The 20,593-nt window shown below is 37.8% G+C and overlaps 3 protein-coding genes across 8 annotated transcripts; 1 reads left to right on the top strand and 2 right to left on the bottom strand.

Moving 5' to 3' along the window:
- Positions 1-247: 247 nt before the first annotated feature.
- Positions 248-1,089, top strand: LOC112527341 (photosystem II core complex proteins psbY, chloroplastic-like). The gene has a single exon (XM_025137939.1). The coding sequence runs from the start codon at positions 416-418 to the stop codon at positions 986-988; it is 573 nt and encodes a 190-aa protein (XP_024993707.1). The 5' UTR covers positions 248-415; the 3' UTR covers positions 989-1,089.
- On the bottom strand, positions 869-10,104 carry LOC112527340 (nucleoprotein TPR-like). 5 transcript variants are annotated; one of them, XM_025137934.1, is made up of 10 exons: positions 10,021-10,104; positions 9,776-9,894; positions 8,771-9,028; positions 5,062-8,361; positions 3,648-4,470; positions 2,867-3,513; positions 2,070-2,208; positions 1,905-1,986; positions 1,458-1,598; positions 869-953 (listed from the first exon to the last, which is right to left on the bottom strand). In XM_025137934.1, exons 2-9 carry the CDS (start codon positions 9,890-9,892, stop codon positions 1,496-1,498), a joined length of 5,469 nt encoding a protein of 1,822 aa, XP_024993702.1. In that variant the 5' UTR covers positions 9,893-9,894; positions 10,021-10,104; the 3' UTR covers positions 869-953; positions 1,458-1,495. The 5 variants fall into 5 exon arrangements, with proteins under 5 accessions (XP_024993702.1, XP_024993701.1, XP_024993705.1 ...); XM_025137933.1 differs by having other exon boundaries at positions 870-953; positions 1,462-1,598; XM_025137937.1 differs by lacking the exon at positions 8,771-9,028 and having other exon boundaries at positions 870-953; positions 1,462-1,598.
- A 3,195-nt stretch (positions 10,105-13,299) lies between these two features.
- LOC112528155 (probable LRR receptor-like serine/threonine-protein kinase At1g67720) lies at positions 13,300-19,025 on the bottom strand. Of its 2 annotated transcripts, XM_025139103.1 has the most exons (16): positions 18,774-19,025; positions 17,829-18,366; positions 17,093-17,604; positions 16,830-16,959; positions 16,657-16,728; positions 16,504-16,572; positions 16,343-16,414; positions 16,122-16,190; positions 15,419-15,426; positions 15,254-15,316; positions 14,911-15,167; positions 14,406-14,532; positions 14,266-14,331; positions 14,004-14,190; positions 13,794-13,926; positions 13,300-13,644 (listed from the first exon to the last, which is right to left on the bottom strand). In XM_025139103.1, the coding sequence occupies exons 1-16, from the start codon at positions 18,844-18,846 to the stop codon at positions 13,327-13,329; spliced, it is 2,694 nt and encodes an 897-aa protein (XP_024994871.1). In that variant the 5' UTR covers positions 18,847-19,025; the 3' UTR covers positions 13,300-13,326. The 2 variants fall into 2 exon arrangements, with proteins under 2 accessions (XP_024994871.1, XP_024994870.1); XM_025139102.1 differs by having other exon boundaries at positions 15,254-15,426.
- Between the last annotated feature and the right edge of the window lie 1,568 nt (positions 19,026-20,593).

Here is a 20,593-nt window from a genome sequence, read left to right as displayed (position 1 = left end):
AAATAAATTATCTGTCTGTTATTTTTAGGATCCATGAGATCAGTTGAGGTGTACACAAACTGACCTAGACCCATGGTTAAAAAAAAACAGAATCGAGAAAAACCAAAAGCAAAAACAGGGTACTTGGGGAGTAGGATTGATTTATACACATATTGACTTTGACCAAGTTTAATCCAATGGTAGCCAAGTTAGTGATAAGAAAACTGAAGTGGGTGCTTAAATATGAGGCTCATATCTCCCCAAAATCCTTATTCGGATAAGACCACAATCTTGAATACACTAACCCCATTGGTTCTCACTTCCTATATGCCCAATTTCACCCATCTCCCCTTTTCTGTCTCACCACAAAATTCCATCTTCAACCACCACCAATCGCCATCCACCACCACCACCACCACCACCACCACCACCTCCAATGGCAGCCACACTATCCACCACCATGGCAATGCTTAATGCCAAGTGCATCAAGCCCTTAAAGCCAATCCCCACCAAACAAATCTCCATCCTCGCCGTCCAAAACCTTCCCAAATCTCTCACCACCTCAAAACCCGCCACCATCTCCATCGCGGGAACCGCCATCGCCGGAGCAATCTTCTCCACCTTGAGCTCATGTGACCCTGCTTTTGCAGCCCAGCAAATTGCAGACATCGCGGAAGGAGACAACCGCGGAATCGCGCTTTTGTTGCCGCTGGTTCCGGCCATTGCTTGGGTGTTGTACAACATTTTTCAACCTGCGGTTAACCAGATCAACAGGATGAGGACGAAAGGAGTGGTGGTTGGGCTTGGGATTGGTGGTGGTTTGGCAACATCATCTGGGCTGTTTGCGACACCAGAGGCGGCAGCCGGCGAAATCGCGGCGGTAGCCGAGGCGGCTGCTAATGACAACAGAGGGCAGCTTCTGTTAATCGTGATCGCACCTGCTATTCTTTGGGTGCTCTACAACATACTACAGCCTGCTCTTAACCAGATCAACAAAATGAGAAATTAATTAGTGATATATAAATTGGGTACATTGAACTTGTAATCTTGTAATTGTGTTCCTTATTAATGAACTTCTCTTGGAATATATATATATATTGTCTTTTAGCCATTTCTTATATTCGTTAAAGTAGATTCATTATGCTTCAATATTCTGTGGACGAGCTTCAGAGAGCTATTAGGGAAACGACCTACTTTTAACTATTTACATTTTCGATCCACTGATTGGTGTAATAATATATTTTTCAACTCAACAACTTTTGGGGTCGATCCCCGAATGGCTAACATTTCAATGTAAAACATTCTCCAGTAACATGGAGAGGATTATAGTGTTATGGAGTCTCTGAATCCCTAAAAATCCGATTGCAGAGAATCAAAAGAACAACGGGCCCGTTCATTTCTAAGTCTAGATTTCTATAAGTAGTAAGAAAATAATGTGAAAAAGGAGAAGGTTAAGGGATATATGTAAGTGGTACAACTTACAAGCCGATCTCCATTGGGAGTGTCGTATTATTGGTCACAGAAGAGTGCCCAGAAGCCATAGATGCAAGACAAGCCAATAAGCTATGAGCCCTAGCCTTGCCCGTGGCCGACTCATCAAAGCTTGGCCACCAGAAACCCTGTACAAAATTAAACCGTTAGAAACTAACTGCGTTGGTAAAGCCTTAAGTATTCATGGTTAAATGGTAACAACGCTTCTATACTGAACAAAATTGGACCCACAAGGTCACACTATCAATCTCCAACTGTTGGTGATGTTCAAACTTGTTGATTCCCATTATATATATCATCTTAAATGACGTTTGTTTGCTTTCTGTGGTGTCACTGCAATGTTCTTTAGGATATGGTGGTTTTAAAGCTCATTCATCTTTGTGTGGCCCCATATGAAATAAAAACAAATTAAATGAATCACTTGAAGTATTTACCATATTCCATCAAGCCGATCTGCGATGATCTTCCCTTGTGCTGGCACAAGACCAGTCGTATGCAGGGACTTGAATATAAGACCTGAAAGAATGGAAGTTCAATACAAGTTTCACAAATGATGGGAGGTAATGGTAAATGAACAATAGAAATTTTTAGAAGAATACGTTTGTCTTCAACAGTTTCCCGTGTATCAATCAAACGATCAGATTCTTGATCTATGTTTATGGAAAGATGGTCATTTGATCCCTTCTTTAAAGTTCTCACATGAGCAGCAGATGGCATGGATCTTTTCCCAATTGGTCCCTGTACACAAAACCCTCTTAAAATTAAAAAAGATGATAGTAAAAGGTGAAAGGTGCAATCTTTCCGAATTGATTTTGATTGTGTTCACTAATAACTGTTTCCTCATACGTAAGGGCTAAAGGTGCAATCTTTCTGAATATGCCTACAAGCATGGTCTCTATGTATTTCAAGGTAACAGCCAATCAAAATCAATTACACAATAGGCAGGAGCAGGAGCTAATCAAGATGTGCCGAGTGTTTGATCATTCAATGACCTTATCCTCCTCTAGAAAACTCTTGTTTCTTATTTTGCTATCAAGATGACTATCCATGCATGCTAGGCTATTACCTTTTGGATAAAACAGATTATGCATGTGAAGCTCACGAGATACATGAACTATGAATATATCATTATGGAAGTCTGTTACTCGCACTTGATGAGAAACAGAACTTGTATAAAGCTGAATTCGGAAGAAAACAGCATGGGTGCCTTAAAATGTTTCTGTTTGAACTATTTATACTTCTATGTTCAAATGAAGTGAAATCCCTATGTCTAATTTCTCTTATGCCTTGTGTTTAGTGTACATCATTTTCAAAAAGGAAAGAGAACATCATAATAGAAGTGCAGTAAAGATTAAAACCGGTTGCCATGAAAAATCATAAATGCAATAATACATACCAGATCTTGGACTTCAGATATTTCAGACCGTGGAGGCAAGGCAGATGCTTCAGTGATGCCTTTTTCATGTATTGTGTCTGGTGAATCAATTCGACTTTGATTTAAATCTTCAAGTAATTTAACCTTGCTTGCTAACTCCTCTACCACCTTCTGTGTCTCCAGCAACTTGACACCTAGGTCTTGAGCTTCCATTTTTGTATTTTCACCATCCAAAACCATGCTCTGAACAAGCCTCTCTAGTACTGGGAGCAGTGCTGCTACATCACCAGATTTCTTGCCTCCAATAGATTCGTCACCACCAAATTTACTAATAATACTTTCCAGCCCTATTGATAACTCAAATAATTCCTTTATCTTGTCAGAGTCTTTATCCTTGAGGGCTTCATCAAATTCCTCCTCCAAATGTTCAATTTCAAGGGCCTGTCTCGAAAGGGTTGACTGCAGCTCTTCTTTGGCATTAGACAGCAAGGTAATCTGATCCAGCAATTCATTTACACTATCAACTATATAAAATAGCTTTTTGGTGGGGTCTAAATCATGGGGTTGTATGTCTCCTGCTCCAGCGTTTGGGAAAGGGATTGTGATCCCATTAACTTTATCAAACAGGGATTTTATTTCGGAAGCTGACAGAAGATCATTTTGAGCCTCTGAAAAACAATTAACATATATGATGGTTAGTGACATAGAAGATGATAATGCATGGTACATGTGGTATGCCATTCTTTACTACAAAATGGAATCAAATCTAAGGGTACTCATAAAAATACAGGCAATATTTTACCATGATCTTCAATAAATGCAGTAGTCTGCTTGGATAACTCTGCTTCTCTTTCATTCCAGTCATCCTCTTTTGGCTGGCTATCTTCTAATTTAATACCCATTTCATAGTGCAGGTTTGGAGATGCTGCTAGCTTGGGCTCCAACTTAGAAACCTTGTTTTGGAATATGTCATTTTCTTCTTTGGCTTTGTCGTACATTGACCTGGTTTTCTCTAACTCAGCCTGCAATTTTGTAATCGTGGTGGTCATCTTCTGTTTTACATCAACACAATGTTCGATTACACTTTGAACATTTCTAGCAGCAGACAACATCTCCTCAGCAACCTTGACATCTGCTAGTGCCTCATTATCAATGACAATTTCTCTAATATTTGAGGAGGGGTTAGAATTCAACTTGTCCAACCCATGGGCAGAATCAATTTCCAGAATATTATTCTCAACTAGATTCTTCATTTCTTCGGTAACATCAGCACAGGCAGAAAGCAACACTTTAATATCATGTTCAAGAACTACCACTCTATCCTCTTGTGCTTGTTTATCAATATGCAAATTATTAACATTTTTTTGCAAAGTTTTTGTGTGCTCAACCATAAATGGCACAGTATTCCTTATTGCATCCAGTTTTATCAACAACGATGTCGTCAGATCATTGGTAGATGTAGATAAACGGCCAAATTCATCTGCAAGAATCTGGTTTCTCAAGATAAACTTTTCCAAAAAATTTCCAGCGAATGAACCAATATCCTCAGCATCTGGTGCATCAATTTCGGTGTTCAGAACATTCTCAAAGCCAGCAGGTAGGAAAGTTGACAACTGAAAATTTTCCTGTAAAAATAAGTGCTGTGAGGAGCTGAACCAAAAGTCAAGTTCAGATAATGTAAAACTGAGAGGATTTTCATGAAGACATTCACCCCCTAGGAAAGACGGCTAAGTAGACATGATGAGCTAGGTACAGGTAGAGATAACACATACTGAGAGATAAGGTGGGGTTCTTTTCTCTAATTATTAGTAAAGGGTTGGACCACATCCAAATGAAAAGCATGGATGTCACTGACCCAAGGCAACTGCAACAGATCGCCAAGTTGAAATTGTGGTGTAAAGATGATGACAACTAGAATTTTGGACTCCTTACTGTAAACTATAAACTGTATGCATGGTCAGAAAATCTATTCTAACATCATCATACTCATCAACTTCAAAAAAGTACACTATATGACGACCTACTTTCATCTTTGGCCCAATCTTTACATAAACAGAAGAGATGCTCCAGTAAACAGATGTGAACGTTACAACATGCTACTATACACGAACCACAGGAGAATAAACAAAGAGACCATTGTGATACAGAACAGTTTCCAAAAAATCAAACAAACAAGATGAGGACTATTATGTATGTTGGGAGGATATATATGTTACCTCAATGGCAGGATAATCTTTCAGTTGTTCTGAATCAAAACAATCCATGATATCTTTAAGATGGCGGTCCATTTCTATAAAGATTTCAATTTTTTTCTCAAAGCTTTGCTTGAACAAGGTCAACAAAGTTCCATCTTTCAAAATTACTTGCAAATTGTCAAGGAAGCTCGGGAGCTCAAAATCATGCTTACATGCTAACTCTTGCCTACATCCACTCAACTGGGTATTGAGGGTTAAAATCTCCTGTTCAGCAATCTTCTGTTCTCCAACAACATCAGAAATATGGTTCTTGGCCTTCAACAATTCATCCTCTAATGTTTTAATAGTTGCAGAGGCATCCGCGAACATGCGCTCATGGTGTGCAATTTCTTCTTTGAGCTTCTTTATTTCACTCTCTAATAAACTCACATTATCACGTGCCTTCTCATTTTCATTGGAAAACTGAGAAACATCCGTCTGTGACTGAGACATTGCATCCTCAAGGGACCTAATAGTTCTGTAGGCTTCATCCAGATTGATGACATGAGTAGAAACTTCCTCCTTAATTTTCTGTAGCTCCCTTTCAGAAGCAACTGTACTAGCTTGAGCATCTTCCTTTTCACTCCTGACGGCAGAAATGTTTTTTTCGGCAAGTGACAACTCCTCTTGAAGCGAGTTTTTACTTGCAATAATCTCTTGAAACTTACTCATTTGAGAAGATGCATCCTCCAGTGCTTTATGTAAATCTTGTTCGACACAAGACTTGGCAACTTCTAGTTCTCGCTTCTCTTCTGTTAGTTGAGTGATCATTTTCACTGAACCTGATTGTACATCTTCCAGTGTTTTCAAGTTTGTCAGGACCTCCATCAACTTGTTGTTCAATGTAGCGACTTCCTCTTGTAATACTCCCGCTTCTTGTTCTGCCCGTGTCTTTGAAATCTTCCATTCCTCCATTGCTTTATGTAATTCCTCTTCAATATGTGTTCTCAACATTTCTGACTCTCTCTTTTCTTCAGTTAACTGTGACACGCTTTTCTCAGAAGTCAATAATGCATCTTCAAGGGATTTCACGGTTGTCAGGGCATCAGTCAACTTGCTAGTCAGCATACTGGCTTCGTCTTTCACATCTCCCAACTCCTGCTCTGCCTGAGCCTTTGCAACTTGGCATTCATTTAAATAAGCTGCACACCACTTCACCTTTTCAACTGGGTCTGTTAAATCAACTGGAAGAACAATACAATCAATGGCCTCAATTACCCGCTGTAATATAGTATTGCTCTCCACTAAGAACTGCTCAATTTGATCTCTTTCTTCTTTTGAACATAGAAGATCAGATTCCAACTTTGTGATTTGTTCCACATCACTTGACAATTTACTAATCTTATCCCTGCAGTCATTTATTGTTGCTTCTTGTTGTTTTAGTTCCTGCTTTAATGCCTCAATCTGAGTATTCTTTTCAGCCATTTGCTGTTTCATGCTCTCGCGCTCTTGAACCAAACTTTTGCCCTTCTTAACTGCCATGGATAATTTTTCCCTCAATAACATAGCTTTATCCTCAGATCTTTGAAGATCAATTTGCAGAGACCCATTCTTATCTTTCAATACATGAAGTTCTTCAGAAAGCTTTGCTATCTTATTTAAGCATTTATCCAGCTCCAACTTATCCACTGTCTCTTCCTCTAGTATTTGCTCATAGAGCTTACACGCCTGATCCTTTTCATACAACAGGTCCATAAATTTTTCAAGTAATTCTGTCTTCATAGGAGATGGTTCATAAGAACCTATGGCATTTTCTTTTATCCTTGATAAACATCTGTCAATCACCATGGCTATGTCAGAGTGTAGTTTAATGCTGTCCTCCAGACCATCTCTTGAAATCCCAGATGCATCAAGTAACAGAGTCAGCATCTGTTCCTTCTCCAAGAAAACTTGGCACTTCTCCTTGACAACTTCTTTGTACTCGTGTGTCAAATCTTCAAACTCATCTTCAAGATAGCTCTTCTCCTGAGCTTCCACCAACAGTAATAATGTAAGGCGATCAATCTCCGCACATGTACCCTCTTTCATTGTATTAATTTCTTCTTGTAGCTTACTAGATTGGGATTTAGCCATATTAAATGATTCCAACAACCAACTAACTTGAGATCCCAAGTCAGTATACTGTGCGACTTCAGGTAACTCTAGAGAGGATAATGCATTGGTGAGTTTCTGAAATTCCAAAGAGACAAGTGCCAGTCTACTTCTTTCATTTGAAAGCCACGTAACCTTATCAATGATATCTGATGATTGAAGTTCCTCTGCAGCACCACTGAGAGACAAAACTTCTTCACACTTCTCAAGGATCATGTCCCTTTGCAAAAGAGCTTGTTTCAGTGAATTAGCTAAAGCTTCAGCATGTTCCATCTCCTCCTTTCTCAACTCAGCAGCCTCTAGGGCACTTGACTTCTCTTGCAGTTCAATCAAACATTTATCTAATTCATTTGTTTTCTCCACAATCACTTGCCGCAATGAGTCACGTTGCTGAACCAATGATTTTCCTCTGGTCACAGCCAAGCCAAGCTTTTCTTTGGCATTACTAAACCTTGCCTTCTCTACTTCAACTTCCCCTTTGAGCTTTCCAATCTCTGAATACAACATCTCAATGGTTTTTCTGCCTTTATCAACTTGTTCCATCAGCTTCCTGTATTCATCTTCCAAATGGCTGCTTCTATTGGCCAACTCAAGTTCTTTTCTTTTCGACTCGATCAATTCCTCTCGTACAGTGAATAGAACTTTATCCATGTCAGTTTGCATATGGTACTCCGACTTAATCTCTGCCAAACACTGGTTAAGCATCTCAACTTCAGAAAGGAAGTGATTGTACTTCTCAATTAAAAGGGAGGTGCTTTTCTCAAGATGAGACAGTTTACCACTAACAGATGTATCAGGAAATTCTTCCCCACCAACGACAGTTGCAATCGAAGATAAAATCCTATCTGCAATGGTCTCAACAGATGACAGTTGTGGTACATTGTGTTTAGTGACTTTTACATTAAGATCCTCAATTTCTCTATCTTTTGCATCCAGAGTGGAATAGAGTTCTCTGATTGTGACCTCAGTCTGTGACTGTTTACTCAAAGCAAGCTGAATAAACCTAGAGCAGTCATTTATCATCTCATGCAAAGGCAAGAAAGACTTGTCATCACCCACTCCTGTTGCTGATGTGAATTGATCAGTAGACAACCCACCGTCATTTCCTCCAATCAATGGTTGATTCTCAATAAGATCCCTCAGCTGATGGTGTAGATTAGTAAGTTCTATCATCAACCGCCGTCTTTCTTCCTGCAAAAAAACACTAAGTAAATACAAGCCACCTTAAATATGGTAACCTTGAAGGCCAGATCAACCAACAAATAGAGGCTAGGCTCTTGCGCTCCTCCCCATAGGTCGCTAGTTCGACTCTCCTCAGGGGCCATGAAGGATTTTCTGGTTGTAATCTTCATGTCCCCATGGGATTAGTCAAGGTGCGTCCAGCTCAACCAACAAATAGAGGCTAGGCTCTTGAGCTCCTCCCCATAGGTCGCTAGTTCGACTCTCTTCAGGGCCATGAAGGAATTTCTGGTTGTAATCTTCATGTCCCCATGGGATTAGTCAAGGTGCGTGCAAGTTGGCCCAAACACTAATGGTTACCATATAAAAAACTTAATGATGGTACAAAAAGGAGTTTTATGGGGAAAAGGTGATGGCCAACCTGATAGTGGTGCGAAAAGATTTCCCTTTCACCATCAGAAAAACCATGCCGATTATCTTCTGTATCGTCCCGAAATGTCTGTTGGTTTTCAGGAACTACTTCTCCTTCGCTACTTTCAACAAAACTAGTCATCCCATCATAAGAAACCAAGTCATCTGGGCAATCCACAAACTCCTCATTTCCCCCATCTTCAGCCATCCTTATATCACTTGACTCATATTGTACAGTATCTATGCTTGTTACCACCACTCCATCATCCTACTCAAGATGATCAAAATGTAGTTTGCCAATAAGTTGTTGATCAATATTCCTCCAAATACAACAATTAAGCTGAGCATAATGCACAATTCAAATTACTAAAATAACTTGGCAACAAACCAATAGTCAAATTTAACACCAATAGCCCAGCTGGCAAAGAGGTGGGATGACTTTGTCCAAATACAGAACAGGTCCTCTTTCTATCCACCCTCCCCCACGCCTAGCTTTAGCTGCTGAGTGAGCCACCCCCCCCCCCCTTTTCTCATATTGGTGTCTTGGAGGCGTGTTCCTTGTGGGGCCAGATGAGGTTGCCGGTAATCAAAATTTTTTTCCCAAATAGTGTAAATAATCAAACTTAATCAGAGTTTATAAATCACTACTGGAACTTAACAAAATCATTAGAAGATGTAAAAACTTAACTGCCTAACTAGACCAAGACTCTTCCATTCTGAATAACTGAGAGACAATAGTTTTGACTTTTGAAGTCAAACTTCTTACTTTCAAATGTAAAATTGATATGCATGGTTTTACAAATTCAACACCAATAGTTTCACACATCTATAAGTTTAATGTATTTATCAAATATTCCTGTTTTTTTTTCGGAATTATAGCCAACAGTATTCAGCTGAACACGAAAAGTCAAATCGAGGGACGATAATGCTGGAAAATCATTTGCCCAAGATTATAGATGCTACCAGTTGTGGACATGAAACGAAAATGTCTAAAATTAGTAGACACAAAATTTACCTGATTAATTGGACTACCATCTATTGAGGCGGAATCAATTGGCTCTACATGAACAAATCCACTCTCTCCAGATGTTGGGCTTCCCGTAACCTGCTCCAGATCATTGTACTCTTCCATTTCTATCGATAACAACAGAAATCGGTTAGATATGCAAACACAAGCGCACACATTAGAATACCGTCACATCGATTTCTTCAGTCTAGGACTTTGATTTAGCCTACAAAATAATTAAATTAGGAGTTTACCTTAGATTTTTAACAACAATCTGGAGATTAGACGATCATGAAAATGGTGATTTGTAGGTTTCGTGTTGTTGAATTGGCGTAGAACGTTAGAAGACGACCGACGATGTTGTAACATACTATCCTTGCCCAGTCGGTGAGAACACCTCAACACGACGACGTATTTTGACCTGAAAAAACGACTGATACTATTTATAATTATAGTTTCCTTATAAAAATATATTTATGATTTTGTCTATAGGTTCACATGAAACTAGTCTGTTTCGTAAAACTAATGAGATCATTTTTTATACTTGAAACTTTACAAAAATACACTATGAAGGTAAAAAAAAATTACAACTTTCACAATAAAAACACTGTGGATGTTACCTTCACAACGTTTGGCTGTGAAATTTCAAGTGTAAAAAAGTGATCTCACGGGTCTCATGAAAACAGACTGGTCTTACGTGATCCCAAGTCTTTGCCTATATTATTTATAGTTCTCTTATAAAAATAAAATCAGCCAAACTAAGCTCCAATACATTAAAGTAGGATATCAAAGCAAGATATACTTAGACGTATATGAAAACTATAGTGACTGTTTTTATGAAAATATTCGACTTCTATACAAGTATATAGACAAAAATGAAAGAATAATTAAAACTAATAAATAGCAAGCAACAAATCAGAAACAAAGAGATATGCATATCAAAACATAAAAAAATTAAAAGCAATAAGGAAAGGCTCATAACTCTCATTCAGTCGTAAGGCTCGTATATCATATCTGCCAACGGGCGCGCTCTACCCACTGAGCTAATAGCCCATCGTGCGAGCCTCTAACCCTTCTCGTGTCTCACCCTTAACCTCTCTAACTTTTTTTTTTCCATCTACACTGCTACACGCCCCGTATACGTAGTCAAATTTCCTAGTTTGTTTCTCGAATAACTCTTATTAGATACTGTCTTTTTGAAAATGTCCAAGGAGCGCAGATATATCCTCACCTGTTCATCGCACGCCATTCTCGGCCTGCTCATCCTCCTCACTCCCTCTATTGTCATGTATGTTATCCTCCTCACCGATGCCGCCGTCCGTCTCCTATGTGAATATGTCTGAACCACTGCAATCTTCACCGTTTGAAGTTTTATGTGATAAGAGTCTGTCTAAAAATCTCGTTTGATGTCCTCTCATGGTCCATCTAAAACATCCTCATTTATGCAACTTATAGGTTCTTCTCATAGACCTTTCTTGTCTCCCAATACTCTGATACATACAATATAGGTGGTCTGGTATTTACCCTATAAAATTTTCCATTCAATATACGTATACCAGTGAACTATAATGTGTATGGAAAATTACATATTGTGTATCAACCAGTTTTACTTGATACCAACTTTTTTTGGTCAGTGCATGTTGGTAGTAGTGTTGTATCAACATTGCAGAGGGGGGAAACAACAAATAATAAAGATTGGACCATGCGTGTTTTCAATTATATATCAGTGATGGAAACTTCATTTTTTTTTAAGCCGATGAATCTCAACATACAAGCAACGTGAATCAAATCAAGGATGGTACTTTTTTTAGATTATTAATCACACATACAAACAACTTGAAACCATATGCATTCAACCATAAATAACACTATTGCATGCTTAAGTTGTTGTCATGACCAAATATACATAAGGTTTGATTAAATATTTAGATCGAGTATTTCAATTGAGGATCGACACGTATATAATTAAATAGTTAAAAAAAACTATTTAATAATTAACAAACAAATTTGGTACGATACAGTAGGGTAACACCATGGTATACAATATCTAATACTATATATTAAACAAGTTTGCATACTTGATATGATATTACCAACGACTTAAGTTGGTATCGATGTTACAAATATTGGTTTAATTGATACAGTTGGTATGCATGTTAGCAGGGACGGACCCATAAATTTTTTCATACGGTGGCACTGTTTAAATTTCAGGAAAATACGGTAGCATCTTCCAAAACGATACGGTAGCACCGTTAACAAATCTAAAATTTTTACCCTTCGGTGGCGAAATAATATGGTGGCACGTGCCACCCATGCCACCACACCAGGTCCGCCCCTGCATGTTAGTTACTTTAGTTTGGAATGAAATTAACACTCTTGCTTTGTTATAATCTAACGCTTATCATGTTCACTTTCTTATATAGTCAACCATTGAATATGTTACTTTTTTATGCTACAATCGTAATACCCTTTATCAGTTTATATCGTTGCTCCGTCATCCATCCCTTAATCACGTTTTTCTTTATGTGTGATGTGTTTGTTTGATTGTGAGTTTTTCCGGCTTCTGGAATCTCGTAAACATTTTTAACTTATGAACACTTAAAAAAAAAGATAAATTGTTTTAAATAAACAGCCCCTTCAAAAAATTAGAGCGAACCTAAACCGCCAAAAGCTTGTGTTCAGCTTCTTCGCTGTCTCCATTTTTTACGACGAAACCCTAAATCGATGAGCACCAGATACCTTATTTTGATCGCAAGAAGATGTGTGATCTAAAGATGACATCATGTTAGTTCCGTATAAACTGCACATACGCTACACCCCCTCTACTTGCTCCGACTGTTCAGGTAGGCTACATCCTTCAAACAGTACTTGACTTGTTCATGGTAGCTTTAGAATTCTGCATAATTTGATACATATTGCAGTTATGTGCTAATTTAATAATACATGAACGTTTAAAACTGGAAATCGGCTTATTTTTGGTATACTAATTATGCGATATGTTCATGAGGATAAGTTGCATGCCATCCGTTCTGAATTACGCATAAGTTCTAAGATCAAAGAGAGTAGTTAAATTAGGGATTGCATGAAATGTTCGATGAAGCACATTAAATTATAGAGCAAATATTACAGTTACATGCATTGATAACATAATTCATGCAAATTATGAATTTAAAATTGTTGTTTGACTCAAGATATGGCCAAACGGAATCAATGAGTTCAACAAACCAAGACGAACTTGCTAATGTGGTGGGAGTTTGCTACTCGGTTTGAGTAGTGAGTCCCATACTTGCATGTTCTTAGATGAACCATCATGGGTGAAGCAATGAATAGACAACAAAAGTTTTATATCTAAAAATCCATTTAGTTGATGTAATCTTGACCAGTTCTTCAAAAAACGAATCTAGCCCTATTTTATTCATCTTCTGGTAAAGTTTCTCTCGTCTTAATAAATTAAGCTTGAAAACAACTACGATTTGATTTCCCGCAAAAAGAATAAAGCAGGAGGGATCTATGTATCAGTTTCTTCAGGGTTATTAGATGAATATACACCACATTATCTATTATCTAGCAGATGGGACTAGGCAATCATTAGACAGGTCTGGGCTTTCAATGTCGAGGAAGGTAGTCAATAAAGTTTTCCGTGAAGATTGTGCTCTTGAACTTTCTGAGGTTAGCTTCCCGTCATTCCCCTTTTCGACCTTGATTGCATCTTGTATGGCTAATATGATTTCTTGCATCCTTGGCCTGGAAGATCCGTGTTGATCCACACATTGGATTGCAACTTCTGCAATTCTCCATATAGACTCGATCTTTACATCCTGTGTTAGCATGGGATCTATGATGCTCACAACATCTCCTTTACGAATCAGGGACCGTGCCTGCATAAAAACCAGTAGAACTTCTTTTTCATGTTCCCTCCATTAAACGCACATCCACTCTTGAGATCAAACTTAGTACTTCCAATTGCTGTGGAATATGTGGATTATAGCAGCTTCTAGATAATATGCCTAAAGATCAACGAACTTACCCAGTGAACAATGCTCCATTCAGCTCCATAATCTTCTATAGATACAGGCTTTCTTCCTGAGATAAGTTCTAAGAGAACGACTCCAAAACTATAGACATCACTTTTCTCGGTTAACTGTTGGTTAGCATAGTACCTGGTGAAGGAAGACATGGTTAAGCTGAGGTTGAGTAAGATCAGTAGCAAGTACAAAAATATTTAAGTGTAGCTTACTCTGGGTCAAGGTAGCCTACGGTTCCACGTGCTACACTTGATATGTGCGTTAAGTCTTCTTCAGTTTGTCTTGAAAGTCCAAAATCTGATACTTTTGCCCTCATATTAATGTCTAGAAGAATATTGCTAGTTTTTATGTCCCGGTGAATGATACTTGGGTTGCATCCAGTGTGCAAATACTCAAGGCCTGAAATATATCGATCTTCCTGTCACACTTTATTGGAAAATCTGTAAAGATATCATAAAGCAGAACTTGAGTAACCTTTAGCTGAATCTTCTGCAATACGGAGACGAGCTCGCCAGTCCAAGTGTTTCTTGTTGACCTTATCTGTTTTCATGTTTGTCTCATATAACTTATCTGAGCACATATAAAAACTGCAGATAGTGGTTTAGTTGACATACCATGTATGTGATCTCGCAAAGTTCCATTGTGCATGTACTCATAAACCAGCATACGATGATGTTCTTCTTCACAGTATCCTATTAAGGGTACTAGATTTCTGTGATGGATTCTTGACAAGAGAGCAACCTGTGAGTAGTATTTCAAGTTACTTATTGTTTAAGATAATAATAAGTCAGAACTATTTGGTATCTTTCCATACTACTTTTCCAAAATTAGATTATTGCATCCTGATAGTATGTATGTGGGTATTCGTATATTAAATATATGTCATGGGCCTCCCAATGGCCCTCCATCTTCTACCTCTATTGTAGTTCCGAGAAATTTCTGCACAAACACTATTATCTAGTGGAGTTTAAAATTTAAGCCCAATGCTATCCTTGACCTTGCCAATTCTCACCAAGATATCTTGTAATTTTCTGCGTTCTATACTTTTCTGATAAGTATGTTTCATATATGATATCTCGAAGACCAAAACAACTTACAAATGTTGTTTGCAATTACTACCTCTGTAACAAATTGCTGGGCTCCATGGCTAGATGAATCAGCCATCATTTTCACTGCCACCTCCTTCCCATCTTTCATTTTTCCATAGTATACAGGCCCAAAACTTCCTTTACCAATCTTCTTTGAGAATCCACTAGTAGCTGCTTCTAATTCTGCAAGTGATATATAATATGATACTCCTTCATCCATTAAACTTCCACATCTTGCGGCTGAGTAGGCAGTTAAGCCTATGGTGCTCTTGCGGGATGAAATTGCTCCTGTAGTAATGATTAGTTTGGCATTTGCCAATCAGATCAATTAGATCACAAGCAGAAGTAATAGGAAAGGTTGTACGATTACTTACCTTTGTCATCACGTCTTTGAGTAGGTGCCTTTCTCCGAAAATAACGCAGTAGTAACAGGCTTCCTAAGAACAGAATAAACAGAACTGCCAGTATTCCAACTGAAATTCCCAATATCACTTTGTAGCGTGACTTTTGCTTTGCATGCCTGCGTAGACCATGATTACCTTCATAGCTGCAGTACAAACCTTAAAGAAGTTTAGAAGATGTGCTGTGGAATGTTGTGCCCTCTCTCTCTCTCCCAGAGAAACAAAAACACAGGCACTTCAACGCCTGGCACTATCACACTTGGAAGGAGTACTTCATCCCATGATGATTTACTTAACCAAATGGCTCTTTCGATGTACAGTTTATGTTTGATAATACATGCTTTAAGTGTTTCCGATTCCCAGTCCTTCTGTTTTCACTGTACCTTATATTCTATTAATATTAGTTTGGTCTTTAATGCAGACACAATAACAGAATGTATGTATGTGATCTTGGGACATGGAAGAGTTTCACATTGATTGTCAAATGTCATCCTTTCCTCTGATCCTCGCACAATGTTGATATTTAAATTCTAGATGAAGAATCATGTGAGAATAAGAGTAAAGATGAGAAGTGTAAGAAGGGATTTGGACCGTTGATCACTTTTAATCCCAAAACAACCCATGAATTGCGCTTTAGAAGGGAATTCATCTAGTGTATCTCATTAGTGTTGATCTAGTGGTTCTCGTCAATTAGGATTGATCCCCTTCTTACCCTCCTCACCATAAGTTTCATTCTCACCGGAACCCAACCCTTAAGTTCTAATGGTGATACATAGTTGCATGAGGCCATAAAGTAACGAACTACATCACTCTCTCGAATTCAAAAAAGAAGCTTGCTTACTTGAATATTACTTTCCCGGTTAATAATGCTGGAGGAATGTCCCCACTCAGAGAGTTGTTCTGTATATACCTGCATGAGGATTGAGTAAAGTGACCACGCAGTTCATGATACTATGAAAAATGTCAACTTAGTAATGGACCAACTGAAAGAGTTCAACTTCAATAGACATACTTATTCTCTCCAATATAAATAGAAGTTAAGATGTGAAAATCACCACATACAGTTCTTGTAAGTTTGGCAAACTACCAAAATAAGATGGTAAAGGACCAGTCAGCTTGTTGTCCTCTAGATGTCTGCAATTTCACCAAGAACGCATGTAGTCAGCGGACACTGCTCTTTTTTACAATGTATACTACCATGAAACCGAAGTAGGAGAGCTTACATAATTTTCAATTTCTCAAGGTTACTCATATCAGGGATAGTTCCATTGAGGGAATTCCCATTTAACCACCTGATAGAAACAAACCAGTAGCCGGTGTTATGTTAATGCAATAAATTGGCTTCTAATCTCTCATTGTAGTTCACCTATACTTACAACTCTGTCAACTCTTGCAAGTCTTTAATCCCCGATGGAATTTCACCATCCAAGTTGGAGCCTGATAATACGCTGTTCAAGCACATTAGTATAATTCTCTAGTTTGGCAAGATACAAGGATGTGAAGCACATTTGTGTTTCTGCAGCTACAACTCACTGCTATATGAACTTACATTTTGGTGATTCTGGGAGGAGTATTGGAGCTACAAGCCACCCATTCCCACTGAACAGGGACACATGGATCCCCTTCTTCAATCAAATCCCCGATTTCAAGCATCGAGCAAAAGGCACTAAGAGCACTCACTTCCATGGAGGAAATTAGAAGAAACAAATCAATTAGCTTGTATGCAATTTGTCATTAGTTTCACATAATCTGACAGATAGTCTCCCATGGTGAAGGATGGAAAGTCAACTAGAACAAAGTGCATTGTCTTACCGTCTTTTCTATCGGTCTTTGATGCAATTGGTAGATATTTACTGATTTCAACTGCATTCAAGAGTGGTCCTTGAGTAGAATCTTGTGTTTTTTTAAAAGAGAATGATAGGACAAAAGATAGTGATACGTTCATATAACTAGGTTCATATAAGGTGTAGCTTCCATTGGCATTTTCTTCAATATTCACCACAGCATTGCTGTAGTCAGGTACATAGGGCTCCTTCATTGTGAACTTTCGAGTTTCATTTTTCGGCAAGTCTTGGATTTCTGCAAAATATGCATAAGCTCGAGCATTGGCAGGGAAGTCTTCCAAATTTAATCTGTAGCTGAGAGTCCCTTGAGTGCCTACAACTGCAGTTTGCATGACTTTCACTGGTGGGTATTCTCTTGTATTTGTGTTTATGTCCTTTGTTGTACTAATCCTCACCGTACCAGGTGCCACTCCCACAAGAAAATTCTGCCTTTTTGCAAGATCTGAATCCCAGATTCGGTCATATGGATCATCTGGGTACCTGTTAAAAATGTCAAACTGATTCAATATGTTTATGCTGTGTTCATTTGTCACATGAATTTTGGTGGGAAAATAACCTTCTGACAGATTTTCTTAAATGCATGACCTTCTGACAGATTCTGACAAATTTAAGAACGACTCTACTTTACAGAAGAATGCCTAAAAAATGCATTTAAAAAATATGTCAGAAGGTTATTTGTCTAAATAACCCTGGTGGGAGAATACCTTAAGGCTTCTGTGCTTGCAGCACCAAAATTAACTCTGGCTGCTACCTTTAAGAAGAAATTATCCTCAAAATCAGTAGCATACATTGAAAGATTCAACGGCCGGAGCTCAAGTGTGGATAGAAAAGGAGAACCCGTTGTGGCACAGCACAAGCACACATCAATCGAACTCGAAGGTGCTCTGATGATCATCTCCTTGATATAAACTGTCGATGCATCCAAAACACTGACAGTTGCCCATCTAGTTGCATCAAGATATAGCTGAAATTTGGGGTATGTGTTTTCACTTTCAGAACTTCCATACAAAAAGGTTGTGCGGACTATATACCGCCTTCTTTCTTTCGTATTTAGAGTATAACAATACTTCTTGTTGTCTATAGGAAAGTCTCTACGCCTTTGATACTGAATCGAGCTCCCGTTCTTGTTCTCAAGCTCCACTGATGTTCCATGGCCAATGATCCCAGAATCCACAACCCATGCTAACCCAGTTTTTGGGTCAGTATGATTACCTGTTCCTCCACAGTCTATGCTCACAAATTCTGCATTCAAATCAAAATTTGCATCACATTCAATTCCATTTTTCTATGTTTAAGTTTGGGAACTCCAATAATTGAGACCTAAATCTTTCATCTAAACTAACCACTTAGGTTGTGGGACACTGGCTAAGCCTCGTGCCATATAATGGAAATCTCACCTTCCCTTGTTCCCAAACCCCTTGTGGCCACGGAGGTTGACTCCAAGTCATTCGTGATCGTCAGGGGATTAGTCAGGGGGCATACGTTGGCCTAGATACCCAAAAAAAGCTTTCATCTAAACTGGATGTCATTCAAGAATTTTGCATATGATTGAAGAAATCATTGCTAGTTTCATTTAGTTGGATTATGTGCATGTTTGTTGAAAACAAGGAGAATCTTGAAAACTACTGTAAAAGATCAAGATAACATACCTGTAACTTGACACAGAAGAGATGAGATCGAACAGGCAAGACATAGTAATAGTAACTGAAGAACAAAACCCATGAAGCTTTGGATGAACACGTATGGAAAGTGTTGGAATTTGTGTGCATTTCAGTGAATTAGTTGAACATCTCCCTTAATCTAGACGCCACTTGCTTCACCTTTTGTGATTGATGAGTTTTCTGAAATGTTCAGTTCATATTTGTCTGTTTTCCTTTTTCGTATGAACAGAATCTCAGGTTCTTGCGAGGGTTTTCACCTTTTTCTTGCTTTGGAGAAGAATGTGAGGATATGCCACCAGCGCATTCAAATAAAGGTGATTATCGATCTCTCTCTCTCTCTATTTTATTACCCCTCGTTTAACTTTTGAATTTATAATTCAAAACAAATACTTTTTAAAAGCTACGAGCAAATTTTATATTCTCTCTCTCACACACATATATATATATATATATAGAGGGGCACGTTCAAATGAAAACCATGCATTTCTAAGAAACCGTGTAAACCAATTTCGACCAATAGAAAATTTTCATTTTTTTCTAATTAAAATTAATCAATAAAGGTATTTCAGTCATTTACAATATTTTCTATTAAATATGGAAGTTATTAATAAATCTTAATTAAGGAAACGTAATAAATAAAATTATATAAATGGTAACTTTTAAATATTTAATTATATTATAATATTAAAAATTTGAATTTCATATATTGTAATATTTAAGAATCAGCAAACAGGTCTTGATGAAACAATTGAAGTGTATAATGAAATCATCAAATCGTAGATGAACAAAAAAAATCCAGAAATGAAACAGGTTTCATGAACGTGAAACTGGTTCATGTTGCAAATAAATTATGTGAACCGAAACGTTTTCATGGTGAACCTGTTGCATTGATTGTGTAGTTGATCCATTTAGTTGATGAAGAGGAAAATGAACCCGGTGCATTTTGTATTTGATGCGTCATGAACTAAGAGCATGATGAAACGAAGAAATGATTTTAATCTGCTAAAGAATCTTGAAGATTGTAATCTGCTCCAGAATCTTAACTCAAATAAGAACGGTAACCGAATAGAAGAACACGAGAACGACCAAATCTCATGTAATTTTACACTAACCTCACATGTAAAACCTTATGTGATTATGCCCAACCTAGGTCGCGGGCCATGTTCCGAAATCATATTGTGATTTCAGTGCAAAATCACATTACAATATGATTTAACCATTTTTTGTTCTCTTACTTTAACCTTATTTTCATTTGTTCCTCCATCTATATAATACACACACACACACACACACACATATATATATATATAGGCGAAACATCGTATGAGAAAAAAAGTTAAGATGAGAAACTTAAGAAGTATAAGAAGGGATTTGGACCTTTGAACACCTTAATTTCAAACTCATCTATGAATGACGTTTAATACGGGGATTGATCTGGTATATTTCGTCCTAATGTGCATCCAAGAGTAAAGATCTATTTTTATGCTTGTCACTTTAACTCTGTTATTCACACGAACCCAACCCCATATATATTTATAGGGGAGCGATCAAATGCAAACCACTCAATTTGTACAAACCGTGCAAACCGCATTCAACCAATCATAATTTTTCATTTTGTTCATTTTTTTGTAATTATGAGAGGTTGATTAATCATTTTTATTGTGGAGAGTGTTAATCATAGATATTATCATCTTCATTATTTTAATTTTAGAGAAATACATGAAACAGTTTCATTAATGTTAAAGAAATACATGAAACAATTTCATTAAGTATTATATGAAACAATTTCACAACCATATATGAAACAA

The sequence above is a fragment of the Cynara cardunculus genome, assembly GCF_001531365.2.
Source record: "Cynara cardunculus var. scolymus isolate 2C chromosome LG 15, CcrdV1, whole genome shotgun sequence".
NCBI lineage: Eukaryota > Viridiplantae > Streptophyta > Magnoliopsida > Asterales > Asteraceae > Cynara > Cynara cardunculus.
This window is presented reverse-complemented; position numbering and strand designations above follow the sequence as displayed.

What these genes read in the sequence shown, in the direction of transcription:
- LOC112527341 (XM_025137939.1), top strand. Translation starts at nt 416, where the DNA reads ATGGCAGCCACACTATCCACCACCATGGCAATGCTTAATGCCAAGTGC.
- LOC112527340 (XM_025137934.1), bottom strand. Translation starts at nt 9,892, where the DNA reads ATGGAAGAGTACAATGATCTGGAGCAGGTTACGGGAAGCCCAACATCT. An exon ending in TCTTTTCGCACCACTATCAG is followed by an intron (nt 8,362 to 8,770) that starts GTTGGCCATCAC and finishes GTTTTTTTGCAG; the next exon opens with GAAGAAAGACGGCGGTTGAT. An exon ending in GGAAACTGTTGAAGACAAAC is followed by an intron (nt 1,987 to 2,069) that starts GTATTCTTCTAA and finishes CCATTCTTTCAG; the next exon opens with GTCTTATATTCAAGTCCCTG.
- LOC112528155 (XM_025139102.1), bottom strand. Translation starts at nt 18,846, where the DNA reads ATGGGTTTTGTTCTTCAGTTACTATTACTATGTCTTGCCTGTTCGATC. An exon ending in CCCAGCAATTTGTTACAGAG is followed by an intron (nt 14,533 to 14,910) that starts GTAGTAATTGCA and finishes TACTACTCACAG; the next exon opens with GTTGCTCTCTTGTCAAGAAT. An exon ending in TTTGCGAGATCACATACATG is followed by an intron (nt 14,332 to 14,405) that starts GTATGTCAACTA and finishes ACATGAAAACAG; the next exon opens with ATAAGGTCAACAAGAAACAC.